Genomic DNA, 18,957 nt, shown 5'->3' with positions numbered 1-18,957 from the left:
TTCTCAAGTATTCGTTGTACAGCACCTTAAATTTTTCCATATTTGCCGTGAATAATGCCTGGAAAAAACTAATATATAAAGAAAAGCGCTGGACCCATAAACCCTACCTGTGTACATAGCTTCATTTCATCTGTCGTCTGTCGAAATGATAGCATCTGAGAGCACTGGCGACAAATTTGAAATGTGCGGAATATTGATGCTGATAACTAGAGACCGGATTTTAGGCAAATGCCTTTTTTTGTTCCTTGCGCTCCTATCGCCCCACTTTGATATATGAGCATGAATTTGAGTTTAAGAAGGGCTTTTAAAGTGTTTTCATAGTGCCTATAAATGCCTATTTTGGCGTTCGTGCCTAAATGCCTATAAATGCCTATAAATGCCTATAAATGCCTATTTTCAAAATCGGCTCCTATATGAACACTATTTAGCCTCAAGTTTCGCTTTCGAGTGCAGTAAGACACCGTTATTCATGTTACCGGGCAACATTGACTGTTCGGAACTCTATGGGGTACAACCTGGTCATCTCGTTCAACCAACGTTCGGTAAACAACCGTTAGGAGCCGTGAAATGGGACGCGCCGCGGTTGGCGAATGCGAAACCGCGGAGAGCCGGCAGGGGAAAGGAGAGTAAAGAGCAAAAGAAAAAAGAAAAATGTGATGTGCACGCGGCTTTTGTTTTGTTTGTAATTTACTTTTTAAGGTGTTCACTGCCGTCGAGCGTTCCTTCTCAGCGTACAAGATCATTCTCAGTGACAAGAGGAACAATTTCGAATCCAGAAATCTGGAGATGGTGGTAGTTTGCTACTGTTTCCACAATCTTCACAGTGATTCTTAGACTACTTTCCGCGTGCTCTCCAAACAGATTTCTTCAAACACGTGCACTTCAAATGGGCGGAAGTGTATTTGGCAGTGTTGGGGCGTTTTGCCTGTACAATTCCGATAATGTCATTGCATATGAGAAAGTTGCCAGAGTTGTACCTAACAGTCCTCATCTAAAAACATGTTAATTTCTTAATAAATTGGAGTCTCTCTTGCATTTATTATTTGTCTGTTTCTGTTGTGTCTTAATTTAATTGCGTTAGGAGACATAAAGTAGCGCTTTTTTTAAATCAGTATTGCCAGCTTTCAAGTATTCTTTTTCATGCTTGTTTCACTTCATGCAACGCTCGAGTACAGTGGCCATCGAACATGAATATGAGCAGTGTGCTTGTTGAATTACGCCAAATGATCGTCACTAGTCCAGAAGTTTCATGGGACAATCGCACGGCTATGTTTAACTGTTGGCGCCTTTGTGCCATCATAAATAATAACATTTCATGTTTTCTTGTTGTAGATAGAGGTCGCGCACGTCTTCGTTTGAAATTATTTGCATTTATGTAAAAATTTATTGTGCCTATATGTACAACGTTGGATGCCTAAAACGTTGCTTTGCCTGCCTATTTTTGGCGCCTAAAACGTGCTTTTCTAATGCCTAAAGATCCGGCCTGTACTGATAACTTCGTCTCCACCTTTCTCTGAAACCTTTGTAGGTTGTTTTGCTGATGGTTCTTCTACGTTTGTTTGTATCAAGATTGGCATATGTTTCCTCAAGATTTTCATTATATTGTATGTTGCATTTCAAAATTAGGTTCTCATATGCTTTAGAGCGGACAGATATATTATATAACATAGTTTCGTTTGGTTGTGTGAGGGCCTGATTGTTTCCGAAGGATTTGCCTTTTGAGCTATTCCTCTTCATTACCTCATGCTTTTCGACGACGTTCACAGACAAGAGTCCTTGACCAAAGCGCCGTATATATAACCAACGCTAACGCGAACTACTGTCACACCCAATCGTACACCGCCATTGGTTGGCGCGCCTCACGCTCTACCCCTCCAACGCGAGTATTGGACGGCGCAACTTACGTCACCCCCCTCACCATTCTCCTTTTCATCTGCAGCCTCTCACAGCATTCTCACAGGGTTGATCTTTTCCTCTCCTCTCCCGCTAGGTCACGTGGATTTTAGCGAACGGACGATGGTACAGGGTCCGCAGAAACAGCTTCGCTGTAATAAATTTCTAACAACACGCAATGGTCGAACTGCACGAAAGGCTATCTTTTACTGGATTGATCCGCGTACAATGTCAAAGACGCCGCAAAAGTGTAATACAATGCAGCGGTGACGTATCGCTTTAGGGTTTCAGATCCTATTGTATTCCCCATGCCTCTGTCACTGGTTCAGCTCCAGCAAGATCTAGTTAAATCATCTGATTTATAATTGGAGAACGCATCTACATTCATTGGCAGCAACGCAGTAATTTTGACAATCGTATGGGGATTCATTGGCAGATGGTTGTTTACCAACTACTTTGGTAATCATTTTTCAATCGTTTGCCAGTCGTTTAGCAAAGCATTAGGCAATTGATTCACTCATTGGCAATCGATTCACTGATTGGCAATAGGATCACTCACTTGCAACAAAGACGCTATGGGTGCATCAGGCACGAGAACCAGTTTGCGCAGTTTTGATCTGAGCCGTTCTCGATTGACGCACTATCATCGTCCAGGAGCTGCGTGCCGAACCGATGCGGCCGGCACGTCTACTGCTCGGTGAACGAGACGTGCGTCTCCGGGCGCTGCTTCTGCCGGCCGGGTTACATGGTGGAGAACGGACGGTGCGTCCAGGCCGAGTGCTTCACGGACGCCGACTGCATCTGGAAGAACACGGAGTGTTTTTCAGGTAGGCCGATACATAACATTTTCATTTCTTGCAGGCCTAAGGCAAACAATGGCAGCCTTGAATCCAAGTGCCGATAAAGTCTTTCTATAAGCTACTGAGCTTGACGGACGGCTTCAGACATGGCAGACTTTGTGAGCCTGTATGTAAGCACCTCATCCTCATATAATCATCATCATTCGTCAGCACTTTTCCTCCTTGTCCCTTTGTCACCAGTGTAGAGTAGCAGGCCAGAGCAAGCTATAGCTCAGGCCAACTTCTCTGCTTTTCTGGAAATAAATTTCGCTCTCTCTCTCTTGCGGGCCTGAAGGGAAAACTTTGAGTATGTTTTTCATGCTTTAGCAGCGAATGAAGGTAAACTAAAACGACCGACAGAAAACAAAATTAAGGCCCATGCGTATGCAGAATAAGCTCTGCTAAAATTGTTCGTAAGAGCAAATAACTGCCAATCATGACTGCGAAGGCGGCCCGGCCAATGGCGATGAACACTGGTGAGCGAGAGCCTTTGTAAATTCAGCCACTGGTTACCAAATGTCCCGCCAATGACAAATTTTTCTAACGGTGTACTAGTTGAGATGCGCTCGACCTGCCACGGTAGCGCAGTGGCTATGGTGTCGAGGTCGAGGGCTTTCAGCTTCGATGGCGGCATTCCGATGGGGGCGGAATCCAGAAACGCTCTTGTGCCTTGCATTGGGTGCACTGTTAAAAAAAATCACAGGTGGTCAAATTACTCCTAAGTCCACCACCTACGGCGTGCCTCTAAATGAGATCGTTGTTTCAGCCCGTAACGCGCCTGAATTTAATTTTTAGACGCACTTTGCCAGTGAGCAAAGTACTTCGAACGTGGTCAAGCCTCATAAGCATGACATCTGTCGTCAACGCTGTTGAACAATTCATTATTAGACAACGATTTAATATACGATAGATGATAAGTGTCACTTGCGTGTTGAGCTTTGTGCAAGTATGTTTACGTGCTAGTTTGGGTGCTTTATGTATTTAAGTAGAGGGGTATAGGACACTATCGCTATGTGATGATGTGGTGACTATCTCCAATAACTAGGCTTTGCTGGATGCAGTCACTAACCCCAATAACTACACTTTGCTAGCTGGCTCTGGTGCTTGTGGTGGCACTACGTTCATCCTTGTCACTTGTAGTGATAGTGTCTAATGTTTGTCATTTTTCTCTTGCTTTTCCTTTCTTTTTATTTCCTGAGTAGATCAATTGAGATTGCAGGACTGTACAAAGAGGCAGACCTTCCTATCTTCTATAATTTAGTAATAATAAACACAATTCAAGTGTATTTTATCCAAGGAAGTTTGATACAGCAGTTTTCTTTATTAATCTTTGCTTGATAGCCCCAGTAACACAAACTTATAAGCAGTCGATGCTGCCGATCACTGTGTCAAATCACTAATTCAAGGAAAGTATTGCGACAAACGCCGAAGTGTTCACCTACGCGACAGATTAACATCGTGGATAATTTTTTTGTGCCCAAACGTTGTATCTTGAAATGATCCACGGTGCGAGGCGGTGAAACACATGACACAAATGAGAAGAGAAGTGGAGTAGCGCACGCAATTCTGGTTCGCCGTCATAACGCGACAGATTTTCAAGTTAAACAACAACAACAACAACAACAACAACAACAACACAACACCAACAACAACAACAACAACAACAACAACAACAACAACAACAACAAAACAACAACAACAATAATAATAATAGTAATAATAATAATAAATAATAATAATAATAATATAATAATAATAATAATAATAATAATAATAATAATAATAATAATAATAATAATAATCCTATCTCATTTGTCGTAATCGAAATGCACATACATATTACTGGCAACTGCCCTGCAAGCTACTGTTCATTGTTCATTAATAGTTGCAGACAAACGGGAAGGTATGCTTCATGTCAGCGTACGCGCCGAAATAAGCATTCCACAAGAATAGTTATGCAAATCATGCACGGTATAGAAAGCCAGTTTTGAAACATTCCAGTAGCCTTGACTTCTCTCCACCAAGGGGATGCGTTGTGGATTGTTTAAGTACACGTTGCGCGGAGACAATAGACCATGCAGCTCTCATTACCACTTTCGCAATACACCACGTTTTCATCTTTCTACTCACTTTCTATCATTTCCCAAAACCCCCTCCACTGCGTAGAATAGAAGGCTAGAGGCAGCTCGCCCAGGTCCATTTCTGAACTTCTTTCGCTCTCAAATTACCCTCTCTGCAGGCTTTCGCCATGTCCACTGCGCCTCACGCGACACGTCACTACACTATGCTGCAGAGCGCCAGGAACACCAAGGTTTATGACTTCCTTTTATTGCAAGGAGTTGAACGTTTTCATGGTAATCGAAACTATCTAGATTTTGTCCTTGGGAATGTCTAATTACACATATATTTATTTTTGTTTATTTGATGTTACTACACCTGCGATGTTTTACTTTTGACGGGTGACCACTTTCACCGCAATATCGCTATTGTCAAGTTAGGCTACGTATCCGTCTCGCAAAGGACAAGCTTGCTGTACCCGGATGATCGTGAAAGTTGTGATCACTTGGGTAACGATATTTGCTCCTTCTAGTCAAACTGCAAGCACGTTGCAAACGCTGTAGTACGTTCTCGGACTGACGCGCGTATCACCAAGCGCTCTGAACTGACGATGGCAGACGTATACATATCGTATGCCAGCTGGACTCAAGCAGATGATCGCCGAATATCCTCGCCATTAACGGTGTTACGCATAGGTGCCGCTTTGATGTCTTGGCACATATTCATCCATTAAAGTGTTGTATTGCTCTCAATAAACCTTTCGGCTAGTGTTTCTACTTGTGAGGGTTGCATTGCATGTTACTCAGTCACGAAATACTTCCGGTGTTTGACCTGCAAAACCAGGTATGGCAGCAAAGCTGGCTTCCCCACAGAACGTTTATTTAAAAGGCAAAGCCAGCTTTCAAGCGGTTTTCGGCGAGCTCCGCGCAAGTGCGACATCTGCACCACGGGCCTTTAACGTCATAATTTTAGAGAGACGTAATACAAAATCTACGAATGGTTCACCTTTCACCGTACGGTCGCGTTGAATGTTCTTGAAACTCCCGGCCAGGCGACTGCGTTACTGCACCGCACCAGCTGCTGCCTCCACTTCGGACATGATCGCCTCCTTTCGAGAGTAATACCAGGGTCCCGCGCAACAGAGCTAGTGAAGAGCGATGGAGCCACGCTATCCCGTGACGCTGACGTAATTGCCTGCACCGACGTCGTCTTCTCCGGCATCGCGCTCCTAGTCACCCATTTTATTAAGGCGGAGCTTGCTGGACTAGCCACCCGGACTTTTCTGACAATGGCGGCTGCTGTCTTGTCCCGCAAGGAAAATAAGCAAACACGTGCCTGAAGGTGGGATGGAACTTCTGTCTTCCCCACAAGAACCCTATGCTATAAGTAGTAGGCCACTACCACACGTATAGTACTCTCGTGCGATCGTCGAGTACATCTTTCGGAACATTACCCTATCACGTCACATTACCGTATGGCGTGACATTACCGTGTCAGGCCAACCTCTGTGACGTGACATTACCGTGTCATGTCACATTACCGTGTGACGTGACATTACCGTGCCACGTCACGTAACGCAAACGTGCATGCGAGAGAGCACTTTCGCGTAATAGCACAGGCTCGCGCGCCACTTTCCTATTGGCCACAGACGCTAGAATGAAATATGCGAACTGCAGGCAGCCTTCCCAACGTCCTTCGCGTCGTGCTTCTTTCTGCACACAACTTTCTCTTACCATTATTCCCTCAATAAACATCAACCATTGCCTACGTCCTCGTGACGTCACTCCGTCGCCGTCTCACAGAGCCCATACACTGCTGTCTAGTATTGCGGCATAGCTTGTGAAAGATATAGTCCAGAAATACGAAAATTACATCATAATAAAGTTGTCATGATGATGATATATGCTGTTTTCTGGCGCAAGGGCTCATGATGGCCAAAGAGCGCCACGACGTTAAAGTTGTGACCGCTCGGTGCGTGAACGTTGCGTAAGATTTACGTTGCGTAGGATGACGATAAACGCAGTTATGTGCATCGTCTTTCGTTTTGTAGCTTTTAATTACCCACTTCACGAAAGCCTGCTTCGCTTAGATTCCAACATGCGCGATGGATCGGTAACTTATTTTTTATTCCTACACGCCTCTGCGGGACTGCTTCGGTGTCCCAGGTTATCTCGATGATAACTGACAACGCCGAGCGCCATTGAATGATCCGCCATTGTTCTGTCAGAAATAAAAGGCATTTTTTAAAGCTCCGATTAGCAGTGTCAAAGATTGCTTATCACGCCAATGCACTCACAGCAGGCTCTATGTGTCTCGGGTAGTATGGAGAAAAGCCATGCCCACCTCAGTGAAAGCTGCGTGTCTAGACTTTTCTTGTTGTTAATGAGAGCAGCATTCTGGGCAAGTTGGTAATCCATTGCTAAAGTATTATTGCGCAACAAAAAGACATGGACGGGAGAGAAAAACACACACACCAAGGTGTGTGTGTGTGTTTTTCTCTCCCGTCCGTGTCTTTTTGTTACACAATAATACTTTAGTAATTTCTTGTTGTCCTTATTCTTTAGCACTTCAAACTTGTCTCCGTTCGTGGTTATTTGGCTTTATTTTCGGTTACCTCGCTAAAACCGGCAGTGCTGTGGAAGGTGGAGCGCCTTGCAGCAAAGCAGGAGCAGTATCAGCTGCGTTGTACAGAACTGCGGCAAATATACATACCGGTAAACACGTGGCATGTTCGCGACTATACAATAGCCTCACTAGCCAATTGCTATTATGGTAACCGAAAGTATTGAGACTACTGTGCTCTCAAGAATACAGCTGAGAAAAATGTTTCGGTGTAGTCGGTAATTCATAACACATATATTTAGCACCGTTTGTAAACTACAAAGCAGCGAGTATACTCGTATGTGGGGGATTTCATTTCTGCAGCGCTTCGCAAGCTGTATCACCGCGTCTTAAAAACCTCATTAAACCACTACACGATTTATGAGGCCGCCATAATGCTCGCTAGCACCGGCTGTAAGTGACGTCGAAAGAAATAGTGTTCATGACGTCAGCGATTGTTTCCGGTTTCAACAACTCAGGACAAGCACGGCCTTCAAGATCCGCTTCGCCTTTGCTTCTTTGCTAGCGTCGTTGTCAAGTCTTCAGTGGATTTTGCCCCCGAAGGCCTACTAGTGTTTCATATAGAAAAATAATGATGTCTAAAACATGCAGGCTATGACGTGTTTCCGGCTCCGCTATCTCTTCCGGCGCTTGTAGCCCAGGAAAGCAAAACCTTTGAAATCTGTTTCCGTTACTCAAAGGCAGCCGTCATTGAGGCGTGCTTTGACCCGCCGTGGTTGCTCAGACAAAAAAAAAAAAAAAAAAAAAAAAAAAAAAAAAGCCGTGGTTGCTCAGTGGCTATGGTGTTGGGCTGCAGAGCACGAGGTCGCGGGATCGAATCCCGGCCGCGGCGGCCGCATTTCGACGGGGGCGAAATGCGAAAACACCCGTGTACTTAGATTTAGGTGCACGTTAAAGAACCCCAGGTGGCCCAAATTTGCGGAGTCCCCCACTACGGCGTGCCTCATAATCAGAACTGGTTTTGGCACGTAAAACCCCATAATTTAATTTTTAGTGAGGCGTGCTTTGGACACCACCTAGAAAGTGGACTTCACAGGCAAATAGGTCCTAAGATAGTAGAGCACGAAGAAATTATTGGTGCAAATGATAACCATACGATGAAGGCTGTCGTGAAGTGGGCGGCTTTTCTAGCTTTCTACAGAATGACCACGCCTTTGTGAAGCTTGCGACTACTGCTTGGAAATGCCGTTATATCCACATTTCTTTATTTGTTCCAGGTCGATGCGTGTGTCTCCCGGGCTACCGAATCATCGAGGGAGACTGCGATCGAGAGTACTTCGGCAGCTGCAGCCTGGGCTGCACGTCGGTCCTCAACAGCCAGTGTGGTGGCGGGGCCATGTAGGTGCTCTGGTTTGCGCTGTATCCCCGCAAAACAACAACAACCGAAAAGCACACAAAAACAAAACAAAACAAAACGCCACATGCATCTCTCCTTCATCTCTCCCCGCTTCTAGAAATCGTTCCTTTAAGTTTATACCACTTCGAGCTTCAGGACATAATTCCCTTACTGTGGTATCACTCCGCGCTTCAGAAAACAGAGGGGTCATATTCAGAACGCCTTCCGTTCGTACGGGCTGTTTGCCATTGGTCAGCCACCTTCGCTAATTAATATGTCCAGCGTCAGAATTGGCTGCAATGTTCTATTATGAGCAATTCTAGCGCAAGAATTTTTTTTTGATTTCGGGCCCATTTTTTTAAAAGTCACTAAGGACACAAACAAGAGCAGCCCTTGTAATTGAGCACAACCAACTAAAATTGGTAGCACACCACAAGCACAAACAGCTGAAATCGACGATTGCGGATGACGAATCAGGCAGTTTGCAGCACATGTAAGTCGCCTCAAAATGAATTTGGAGAGGAACGGCCTAACTTCCTGCACAAACAAAAACAAGACGGAGGTTTGCAGGGAGATGGAGACGAAGGCGTAAACACTCGCCGAACAAGACAAGTCTTAATCAGTGGCCAATTTTTCTATTAAGGCGGTGGTCCCACTCCGGCGGCACGAGCCCCCCGTTTTCAGTACTTTTGGAGTAACCGTGGCGGCTCTTTTACTTAGGATATAAAGTTGTGGTATATACCATAAAAAGCTTGATTCTTGTAGATTCCAACTATATATAATATAAGGAAATTGATTAATGTGATTTAGAAATAAATGCTCAAGAACAAGCATGAGATACATGGTTTTTGCGAACTGTGTCTCAGTTGTGACCATATTTAGAAGAAACTACCGCACTTAATGCATTTCGGCTTGCTCTGTAGCTTTAGGACATATTTATCTAGTTCCTAGACGTAGCAAATTAATTTTTAATTTTTACTTTTTGGATAATTTGCTTTTGAAAATTGCCAATTATTGCAATCTTCTGTTGTAAACAGCCCGGCAACAACATGCTCAAGGAAGCTAAATTTTGGATAAAGTAGAGTTCAAGGAATTTCCATTTAGGACACAAAATTTCATTCATGTAACTTTATTAGTTTTAAAGCGCAGCTTCGCAGCTTTATTATCTTACCGCAAAACTGGGCAAAAATAAAACCAGAATTCTATATACTGCTTATTTTCGGCCGCATTATTAGGAAATCTAATAAAGTTACACAAATGAAATTTTTCCTCCTAAATGGAAATACCTTGATCTCTACTTTATCTAAAATTTTGCTTTCTTGAGCATGTAGTTGCTGGGCTGTTTACAACAGAAGATTGCAATATTTGGCAATTTTCAAAAGCAAATTATCCAAAAAGTAAAAACTAAAAATTAATTTGCTACGTCTAGGAACTAGATAAATATGCCCTAAAGCTACAGAGCAAGCCGAAATGCAGTAAGTGCGGTAGTTTCTTCTAAATATGGTCACAACTGAGACACAGTTCGCAAAAACCATGTATCTCATGCCTGTTCTTGAACATTTATTTCTACATCACACCAATAAATTTCTTTATATTATATATAGTTGGAATCTACAAGAATTAAGCTTTTTATGGTTTATACGACAACTTCATATCCTAAGTAGAAGATCCGCCACGGTTGCTCTAAAAGTACTGAAAAACGGGGGGCTCGTGCCGCCGTAGTGGGACCGCCGCCTTAAGGAACCTGGCATGCAAGACCCTGACGAGACAAGTCGCCTGGTTGAAACGTTGGCTCTAGGCAGTCTTTCCTGGTTTAGGCACTGTTAATCACTTCTGTACGAAGCAGGTTTTCGCTAAGAACCTCTTACTCCAGTGTGTCATTGAAGGCCACCGCCGAGAAGACTAGTTATAAAAGGCTGGCCCCTTTGACCCGTTCACATTGCTATCACTCGAACTCAAAGGTCCCACTGCAGGATCTGAAGTTTGACTCCTAGAAAGAACCTGAGGAAGTCGCTGTAGGAATCAAGGATACAGTAGATAAGGAAGGTAACCGAGACCAGGACAAGGAAATTTGCTAGGGCGTGTATAGAGCTCCCACTGAGGAGCACTGGCCGCTCCATTCTTGACCTGCCAGAGGCTATGGCCATACTCCGGCTGACCAACTACGTGCAATCCTGTAGTAGCTTATACTTGTCGCAGTCAAATCAGCCAGTCCTGATAGCAGGCCGGAAGGAGTGATGGTCCACTGTGGGCCGGTGTTCATTACGTACGTGGGCGCGTTCGGTGGAGCGTGATCACCGCGTAAGGATTAGTGACTCACAAAGAGAATGCTTGTTTTCGTCCTGCAGCGTACACAAATATGATGAGGATCAATGAGTGAGGCTTTTTTTTTCCTCCGAGACGTACCGCCCATCCTCGCTTCTGGTATGCTGACGGGACGCATGGCTTCCATGCCGAAAACGTATCACTCGACATCATGCTTAAATGGTCACGGGCGAAACCATCTTTAAAAGACAGACAGAAGGTGTATATTAGGCGTTATTAGGACAGTTAATCTGCGCAGTACCAAAAATACCAGTCTTAAGTAAGCGCACATTGGGCAACCTGGGTGTGAAGCGAGAAAGAGACCCAGGCGCAAGCGCCACATCGAAATTTTCGCAGCATCCCTTCGTTAAGTCAAGGATTTTGATGATGTGGGCTAGGTACCTAGTTGGTTTAAGAAATTGCTTCCTTTGTACCCAGAAGTAAGAAAGCATTTAGTCTGGCAACATTTGACAGCATTGCCCGCACGAAAACACTAAAGAACTGACATGACCATAGCCGTATTTGTCTGACGAAAATGCGAGAAAAGTATGGCCGCGGTCGCCTTACCTATACCATCCTCCACTCAACCAAGTCTATAACGCTGATACGTAATGCAGGTGCGTCTGCAGTCCCGGCTACGTGTACCGCGCTATTGGAGGATACGAGACGTGCTCGCCCATCGAGTGCCACCACGGCCTTATGTGTCGGGGTGAGGGAGCGCATTGCGTGGACTACGCGTGTGCGTGCGTAGATGGCAACGAATCTGTCACGTGCAGGTGGGTGTTCCAAACGCCGCTGGCATCTAAGTATTCATCATCGCCACCGTCAATTTCTCTTATAAGCTCCTCAAACCGATAACCATCTTCTATAACCATCTCTCAAACTGATTCGGGTAAAGGAACCTTAATCTTAGATAAAACGTAGATAAAGCTAACAATGTCGCAGGTCGTTGGTTTTGATGCTTCTTTCTGTGTAACAGCGCAATCTCATGGGAACAAAGTTGAACTTTACGGACATCTTCGTCCTTCGTCCATTAAAAATACAAGCTTAATGTTTTGTAGATATGAAGGTGCCTCCTAGAAGAAGTTTCCGTTTGAAATACGAGTACCGCTGAAAATTTTGGAGGCCATGGGCTGGCACCTGCGTCACCTTGCACCACTGACCAGTCGAGTTGCACCGGGCTTGGGCACCGTCTGCTTAGCGCTACATAAACTTTGCCCCTCTCCTCTCAAAAATCTCAAAAATGAAGAGAGAAAGAGAGAAAATAGAGAGAGAAAGGAAATTGGCAGCCATGCAAGTCTGTTAAGATTGCCTAGCTCTTAAACAGTCATCTATAACTTAATTTACCCGAAGTAAACGTTCGTTGCAGTTGGTATTCAAAGGACCTAAACTACGCCAAATCTAGCGTGATTTCGTCCCTCTGGCATAACTACTGGCTATACTTTCGCTCAGGGAGGGCGGTTCCGCCATGTTGTCCTTTTCTGAAGAAGAGCCTCCTCCGCACGAGACTGTGCTGCTCCTTTGCGGCGGAGCGGTCGCCTTCATCGCCGTCGGAGCCCTGCCCGCTCTCGTGTGGCGGCAATTGGGACCGGGAAGCAAACTGAGGCGCCCTCCAGAGGTGCCCACCGGAGGTGTGGGGACAGTATCTCCTGGCGTGGCCGCAGCAGGCCGTGCCACTCGGCCACGGTACACTCGGAGCAGCGCCCGTAGTGCTGGAGCCCACCGCAAGGGCGCCCAAGAGACGGTACCCGTTCGAGGCGCACGACATGTGATGATGATGATGTTGAAAATGGCTTTCTCACAATTTCCGGGGAAGATTTCGACACCAATCGAACAATTCGGGCTACTGCTTGCTACGATAGTGCAAGTTCCTTGCTAATAAACTACAACTCCAACTACATATGGCTTCCTCGAGGCTATAGTGCTTATTCGCGATCCGAATGGCTTTCTCGCAGTTGGAATGACGCGAATGTGACTACTTCTATTCTTCTAATACTGCGCAATGTGTAGGCAGACAATTTATTTACTCGTCACGTTTCTAATTAGCGTTGCCAGTTTTTTTCTGCTTTCGGCTCCTGAATTTTATGGTTGAGCCTTTATTACTCTTACACGTATGATACAGGATTACATAATTTGCAGTGCAATAAGCACTTATGATGCAGAATTACTGATGCGAGTGGCGGTATTTATACTGACACATGTGTCCCTCGTCAATGTTTATAGTCTGAAATACAATTAGCGCAGTCATTCGCGTATAAGGCGGCGAGAAATGTAGGCTTTGTCCCCCAGGTTGATGATGGTGATGGTGAAGACAGTGGCACCTACCCACTCAGGGGTACTGGCCCATAATCGGGAGGATTTGAGAAGTGTGTGTGAGGCATAAATTTAAAGGTTCGTAGTTACACAGGGGCAGCGAAAAACTTATTCGCCATCCCGGCCGTGTGGAAGGGGATGTCCGGGGAAGCTGTTGGAAACCACCACTACAACTGTTGAGGGGGGCATGCAATGCTTTGTTGCTTTAGACTGATGGTAGTTGTGGTAATATAGAGTAATAGTAGTAATGACAGTAGTGGTCATTTTGACAGCACGTCGCCGGCAATAACGGTGCTTCAACAACATTGAAATCAGTTGCTAGGTTTGTTCTTTCATATATGAAAGGCTAGTGACGTTACTCCGCACGTCGCAAGCTGTTGTCACCGCTGTAGCTTGCGCAACAGTAATCTTGACCGGGAAACGTATGCGAGCAGGCTGCGTGCTTCGCATTGTTATCAGAAGCACCTTATCAATTATGTGGTCAGGATGCTTCTTTTGTGCTTGTTTTTGTTTAAACGAATGCTCTGCTATATATGGTACATGTGATAGCAAAGAATGCCTGCATATTTACGCTTCAATCGCTGAAGGTTCTTTAAATCCGTGAGGAGAGAGAGATAATAAACTTTATGCAAAAGAGCACACGAGCGTAGGTAGCTCCTCCGCTCCACAGTTGTTGGTCCCCTCACTCCAGGACTCCAGCGGCCTTAGCCACCCTTCTCGCTCGGTTGACCAGGTTGAGCTGGTCCGTCGAGTTGGAGCTATATAGACAGCGCTGCCTCCCATTGCCGTGTGATGGGGTGTGTTATGGGTGTGAGCTGTGGTGTGTTTGCGCAAGCCCATACCATGTGGTAAAGCGTTGCGCATTGATCGCAGTGCGGACATTTATAGGAATACAGCGCAGGGTGTATAGCGTGGTAGAGGCTCAAATGTGGATGTCCTTGGAGTTTGTTGATTGTTAGGCGGCGGTCGTGTTCTTCGTGAAAGGTGACGTGCCGCAGAAAATTCCGGCCAACTAGAAGCTAATGTCTTCGCTGTAAAAAAAAAAAAGATTGCAAGTCAACCACAATTCTCAAGAGAGCTTGCGCAAATCTGAATGCAATCTTTATGTACGTGTGCACAGAGTGAAATTCCGGAGATTTTACTACTTGATTAATAAATTGCGTAATATACTTTCAAAGAGCAACTCAAATTTCTCGTGAGTGTCCTTATACAATCCGATGCCCTTGCGCACTTCCTTTTGCACATGGATTTTGGCCATCTATGAAATGGTGTGCTAATCGCGGCTTGTGGACGCAATACCTGCGCGGCCGGGCTTTTATCATGCTAAACAGTTATGAGCTCCTAATCTAGCTATCTTTGAGGCATTACGTAACGTCAACCTCAAACACCTAGGCAACGTGAAATAAAAAATAAAAAAAAAACGCTTGTCGAAAGTTAAATTCGAACCAAGAACCAGACGCCTGTAACACGGACACTGTAAAATCTACTTCACAATTACGTTGCGTTGCATTCTGAAAAAAGAAATATTGCGCTGAAACCTTAATCTATACTAGTCGACAGAATTGTTTCAACGAGTTCATTACAGGTAGCATTAGGAAATATCAAATACATTCTTCAGTGATTGAAATCAAACTTGAAAATCACTTTTAGATGTACGAGATGCATTACGTTTTTTTTTCTGCGTGCGCTAGCGCGTGAAGCATGCAGAAGAGCATTGATTCGATGTCCTCTGAGATTTACGACTAGGATTTACAAGCATTATCAAGCAGGGGCCGCAGAAGAGTACTGGCCATTTGTATGGCTTCTGAGATTCACTACGCGGCGCTTTGCGTGCACCTCGATGCTGGAGTCGCCGACCACCATGCGTACATAAAGCGCACTCACATCGGGTGTTACCATTTAAGCCGACGTCCCCAAAGGAAGTGGCAGGGGCTGTTGCTATATGTGCCGCATATCTTTCGGTGTCATGGTGCACCACTTTAGACGGACTGTTTCTGATGCGGGAATGCGAAACACCAGAGGTAGTGCAAGTTTCACCAAGTTACCGATAACCCGACCCAACACTTGGTGACTGATTCTTGCAAACTTTCAGAGACAGATAGCGAAATTAGTGCCAATACATCTTTAATGTTATCGCGGATTTAGTAGTCAAAGGCACGCTTTGTTGAAGCTTTGTTGAGGCGAGAATATTAGTGTGGAAGTGACCCTGGTTTGGCACCTTTTGCCTTTGTTTGAGTGCTGTATTAGGACGCATTTAGTTTCTCTGAAAGGCTCTCAATGCAATTATAGAGAATTAATAGAGAATGCTTAGGGAATTTAGTGAGTGTTGGAGCAGATATGTTCCCAGAATGCGTTGCGGACCTGTTCTATCAACAGCAGAAATTGTTTTGGAAGGAAGGGTATTTTCTGTGAAACGCTGGGACCGAACGCATAACAGCGGAACAAATAGGCAAGCAAGGTTATTGCAAATGTGTGTGAAACGAGCATCCAGACACAGAAGAAACAAATTTAATGTATAGTACAGTGATTTATCTGTATTTCTGTGTAAAACATCGCGCATTCTCGACCGCGTATTGCTCTCATAGAGGGGGTAACTATTTAATAAAAAAAAACTACCCTTTGATAAATTGAAAGCTTGAGTATAACCAGACTCAGAGGCTGGCTGTAGAGACCCCTAGATGACACTCTTCGAAAGAACGGAATCTCAGCACAACTCGTGCTGGATGTTTTCCAGCTCCGATTTGATGCGCTGCACTTCTCGGTGCATATCACTGACAGTTTGCGTCACGTCGCTCTGCGCCTTGCTTCTGAGCTCAGCCTGCGAATTTTGAGCCCGCACGAAAGCTTCCATCGTCAATTTCGTATCGGCTACTCGTTCTTCCAAGGTCGCTTTCAGGGCATCGAACTCCCGCTGAACCTCTTCGTCTCTTTTGACGTTTTCTTCGATAACCCGCAGTGTCAGATTGATTCGCTCCGCCATTTCCCTGATGACGTCCCCGAGTTCACTCTGCGCATCGAGGCGCTGTCCGAGAACTTTACCGATTCTCGAACTTAAGTGTTCATGTTCAGTGGTAGCGTTCTGTAAGCACTGCTTTATGTCGTGGAGTACAGTTTGGACGTTTTGTATCTCATTTCTCCCTATGCCTTCTGAACTTGACGTCGAGGACTTCCTGCTCAAGACGTGGGCCGAGCAACTCGACTCCAGGTGTGCGATCATGTCTCTCTGAAGAACCGTCGCTGAGCACTTGTGACAGCGCGTGGAATGGTGGGCGCACTTTTCGTGAAAGTGGTTGACCAAGTTTGAAACTGTAGTGATGGTTTCGCAGCCGTATGCCTTGTTCCAGCAGCTGACCTGTAGGGTAAAGGAAATATGTATGTAGTAAAAGTTGGTGATAAGACTGCGTCTGAATCATTGTAGTCGAACGAAAATAGCAGTCGTTGAAGACTACACCGAATGACTGAAAATGCGACAAATATTACTATCGCAAGCCTTTATCACCAGAAATTTTCCTATCACCACCGAAAAAAAAAAAAAAACAGATTAGCCTAGCTTGCACTGGAGGCGCAATGCTAAAGAGACAGCGGAGCCGATGGGCATCTAGCTAGTCCTGGCTTTAGCCAGGCTAAGCTCTACCAAGTCATCCACAGCATTTTTTCCGGAATCTATTGATCATTGATTGATTATCGATTAGCTATCGATTGGCTATTGATTGGCTATCGATGACTATGCTTAAGTAGTCCCAACCATGCTTAGCTAGACTTATCGAGGCTCAGCTTCGCTAGTCACAGGGGTACGTGCCATTGCGCGTGGACCCTTTCTGCACAACCGCCAGGATCGGCCCACATTTTCTGTTCGCACCTTACGGACTAACGCTCGGCTTAAACAGCTCCACTGTTAAAAAAAAAAAAAAAAAAGCTGGCGTGGTAATAGAGGGACGTCAATGCGGCTACATAAATTTCGATCGATGAAACAAAATGGACATTGTTCGGACGATAGAATGTCAGATGGTACCGCAGTATTCTATTCTTAGGTTTGAATCTGGCGCCGAATTCATAAAGGCTCTCGTTCGTAAGTGCTGTTTCCTATTGGCTGACCGCCTCCGCTAATATCTGCAACGTCCCAGTTCTCTAGCGGTATAGGGTAAATGCTTTCCTGCGGATAACGGCCGTGTTGTGTGTGTTTTTAACGTTAGAAATAGGGGATAGGTGTGAAGGGGCAAAGCCTAACCGACACTCTTCACTCCGAATAATGCATGACATAAGGTGTTTCAAATATAGATCGGAGAGCAGCATTAATCCCACTTAGTTATATAAACAAAACGCTATAGTAACATTGGAAAAGATGTCATATCGCAGATAACGTATCTAAACCATTTAGATTCACGGAAATGCACATTAAAAAAAAGGGGGTACAGTGGCCTAGCTTTATACAGTGCAGCATAAATACGTTATTACAGTGCTGTTCAAAGCGACGCTATAACACAACGAAGTTCTTCGGCGCAAAAAAAAAACTTCTAAAACAATGACTACAACAACAACAATATCAGGAACAACGACAAGTACTACTACAAACAGTGATGACAGCGATAACTGCAACAACTGCAACAACTGTTACCAATACGGCTGCAACAATAACGAAAATAGTACTACTACTTCTAAAACGATGACTGCGATGACAACAATAACAGGAACAACGACAAGTGCTACAACAAACAGGGACGACGATGACGACAACTACTAGTAATACAACAATCACACCATGACTACTATACTACTACTACTACGATGACGACGACAGTGATACCAACCACAACCACTACTACTACTACTACTACTACTACTACTACTACTACTACTACTACTACTACTACTACTACTACTACTACAACTACTACTACTACTACTACTACTACTAGTACTACTACTACTTCTACTACTACTACTACTACTACTACAACTACTACTACTACAACTACTACTACTACAACTACTACTACTACTACTAGTACTACTACTACTTCTACTACTACTACTACTACTACTACTACTACTACGACTATTACTACTAATGCTACTACGACGACAACAGTTACTACATCTGCTACTACTAGAACGATGAAGACGACAACAAACACCAAGGTATATCGTTCTAACTGCTCGGTCACAAAGCGAAGATAATTTCTATCTGAATAAAGTGGCTTTCATCTTATAAGCGCTAATGGCGGCAATTATATACTTCTCTGTTGAAGAGCTTATCGACAGGGAATTCCCTCCAGTGGATTCCGGTCTCCGGGCACGCCTCGCCATCCATGACGCAGATGTGGCCCCTGTTCTTGCATTGCTCGTAGCACGGCTCGCACAGGACGTGGCGACAGGGCAGGAAGCCGCTTCTCTTGGGCACGAATCCGCACGCGCTACACACTCTTGCGTCATCTATGGGCTGAACCAAGTGCAGGGGCTTCCAGTCCAGTTCCTCTGAAAACCCGAACAGCTTGTACGAGTCCCTCTCGTAAGGCATGGTGGCGGACGAAGCCGACGCCCCGAACTGCAGCTTATAGCACCGCTGCGTGCCTTCTGAGCGATGCTGTAGGC

General features: G+C 44.9%; 2 protein-coding genes across 2 annotated transcripts in view; one reads left to right on the top strand and one right to left on the bottom strand.

The window, feature by feature from the left end:
* The window catches only part of LOC119463796 (uncharacterized), a 35,144-nt gene extending 22,213 nt beyond the window's left edge, over positions 1–12,931 (top strand). The window contains exons 5-8 of the mRNA XM_049655385.1: positions 2,548–2,720; positions 8,630–8,750; positions 11,670–11,828; positions 12,505–12,931. Coding sequence (XP_049511342.1) covers positions 2,548–2,720; positions 8,630–8,750; positions 11,670–11,828; positions 12,505–12,931 — 880 coding nt within the window. The remainder of the gene's footprint in view (positions 1–2,547; positions 2,721–8,629; positions 8,751–11,669; positions 11,829–12,504) is intronic.
* A 1,616-nt stretch (positions 12,932–14,547) lies between these two features.
* LOC119463933 (uncharacterized) lies at positions 14,548–18,957 on the bottom strand. The gene is made up of 2 exons (XM_037724754.2): positions 18,602–18,957; positions 14,548–16,717 (listed from the first exon to the last, which is right to left on the bottom strand). Exons 1-2 carry the CDS (start codon positions 18,881–18,883, stop codon positions 16,070–16,072), a joined length of 930 nt encoding a protein of 309 aa, XP_037580682.1. The 5' UTR covers positions 18,884–18,957; the 3' UTR covers positions 14,548–16,069.

The sequence above is a fragment of the Dermacentor silvarum genome, chromosome 9 (genome assembly GCF_013339745.2).
Source record: "Dermacentor silvarum isolate Dsil-2018 chromosome 9, BIME_Dsil_1.4, whole genome shotgun sequence".
NCBI classification, from domain to species: domain Eukaryota; kingdom Metazoa; phylum Arthropoda; class Arachnida; order Ixodida; family Ixodidae; genus Dermacentor; species Dermacentor silvarum.
Note: the sequence above shows the minus strand (reverse complement) of the source record. Positions and strands in the feature narration are given on the sequence as shown.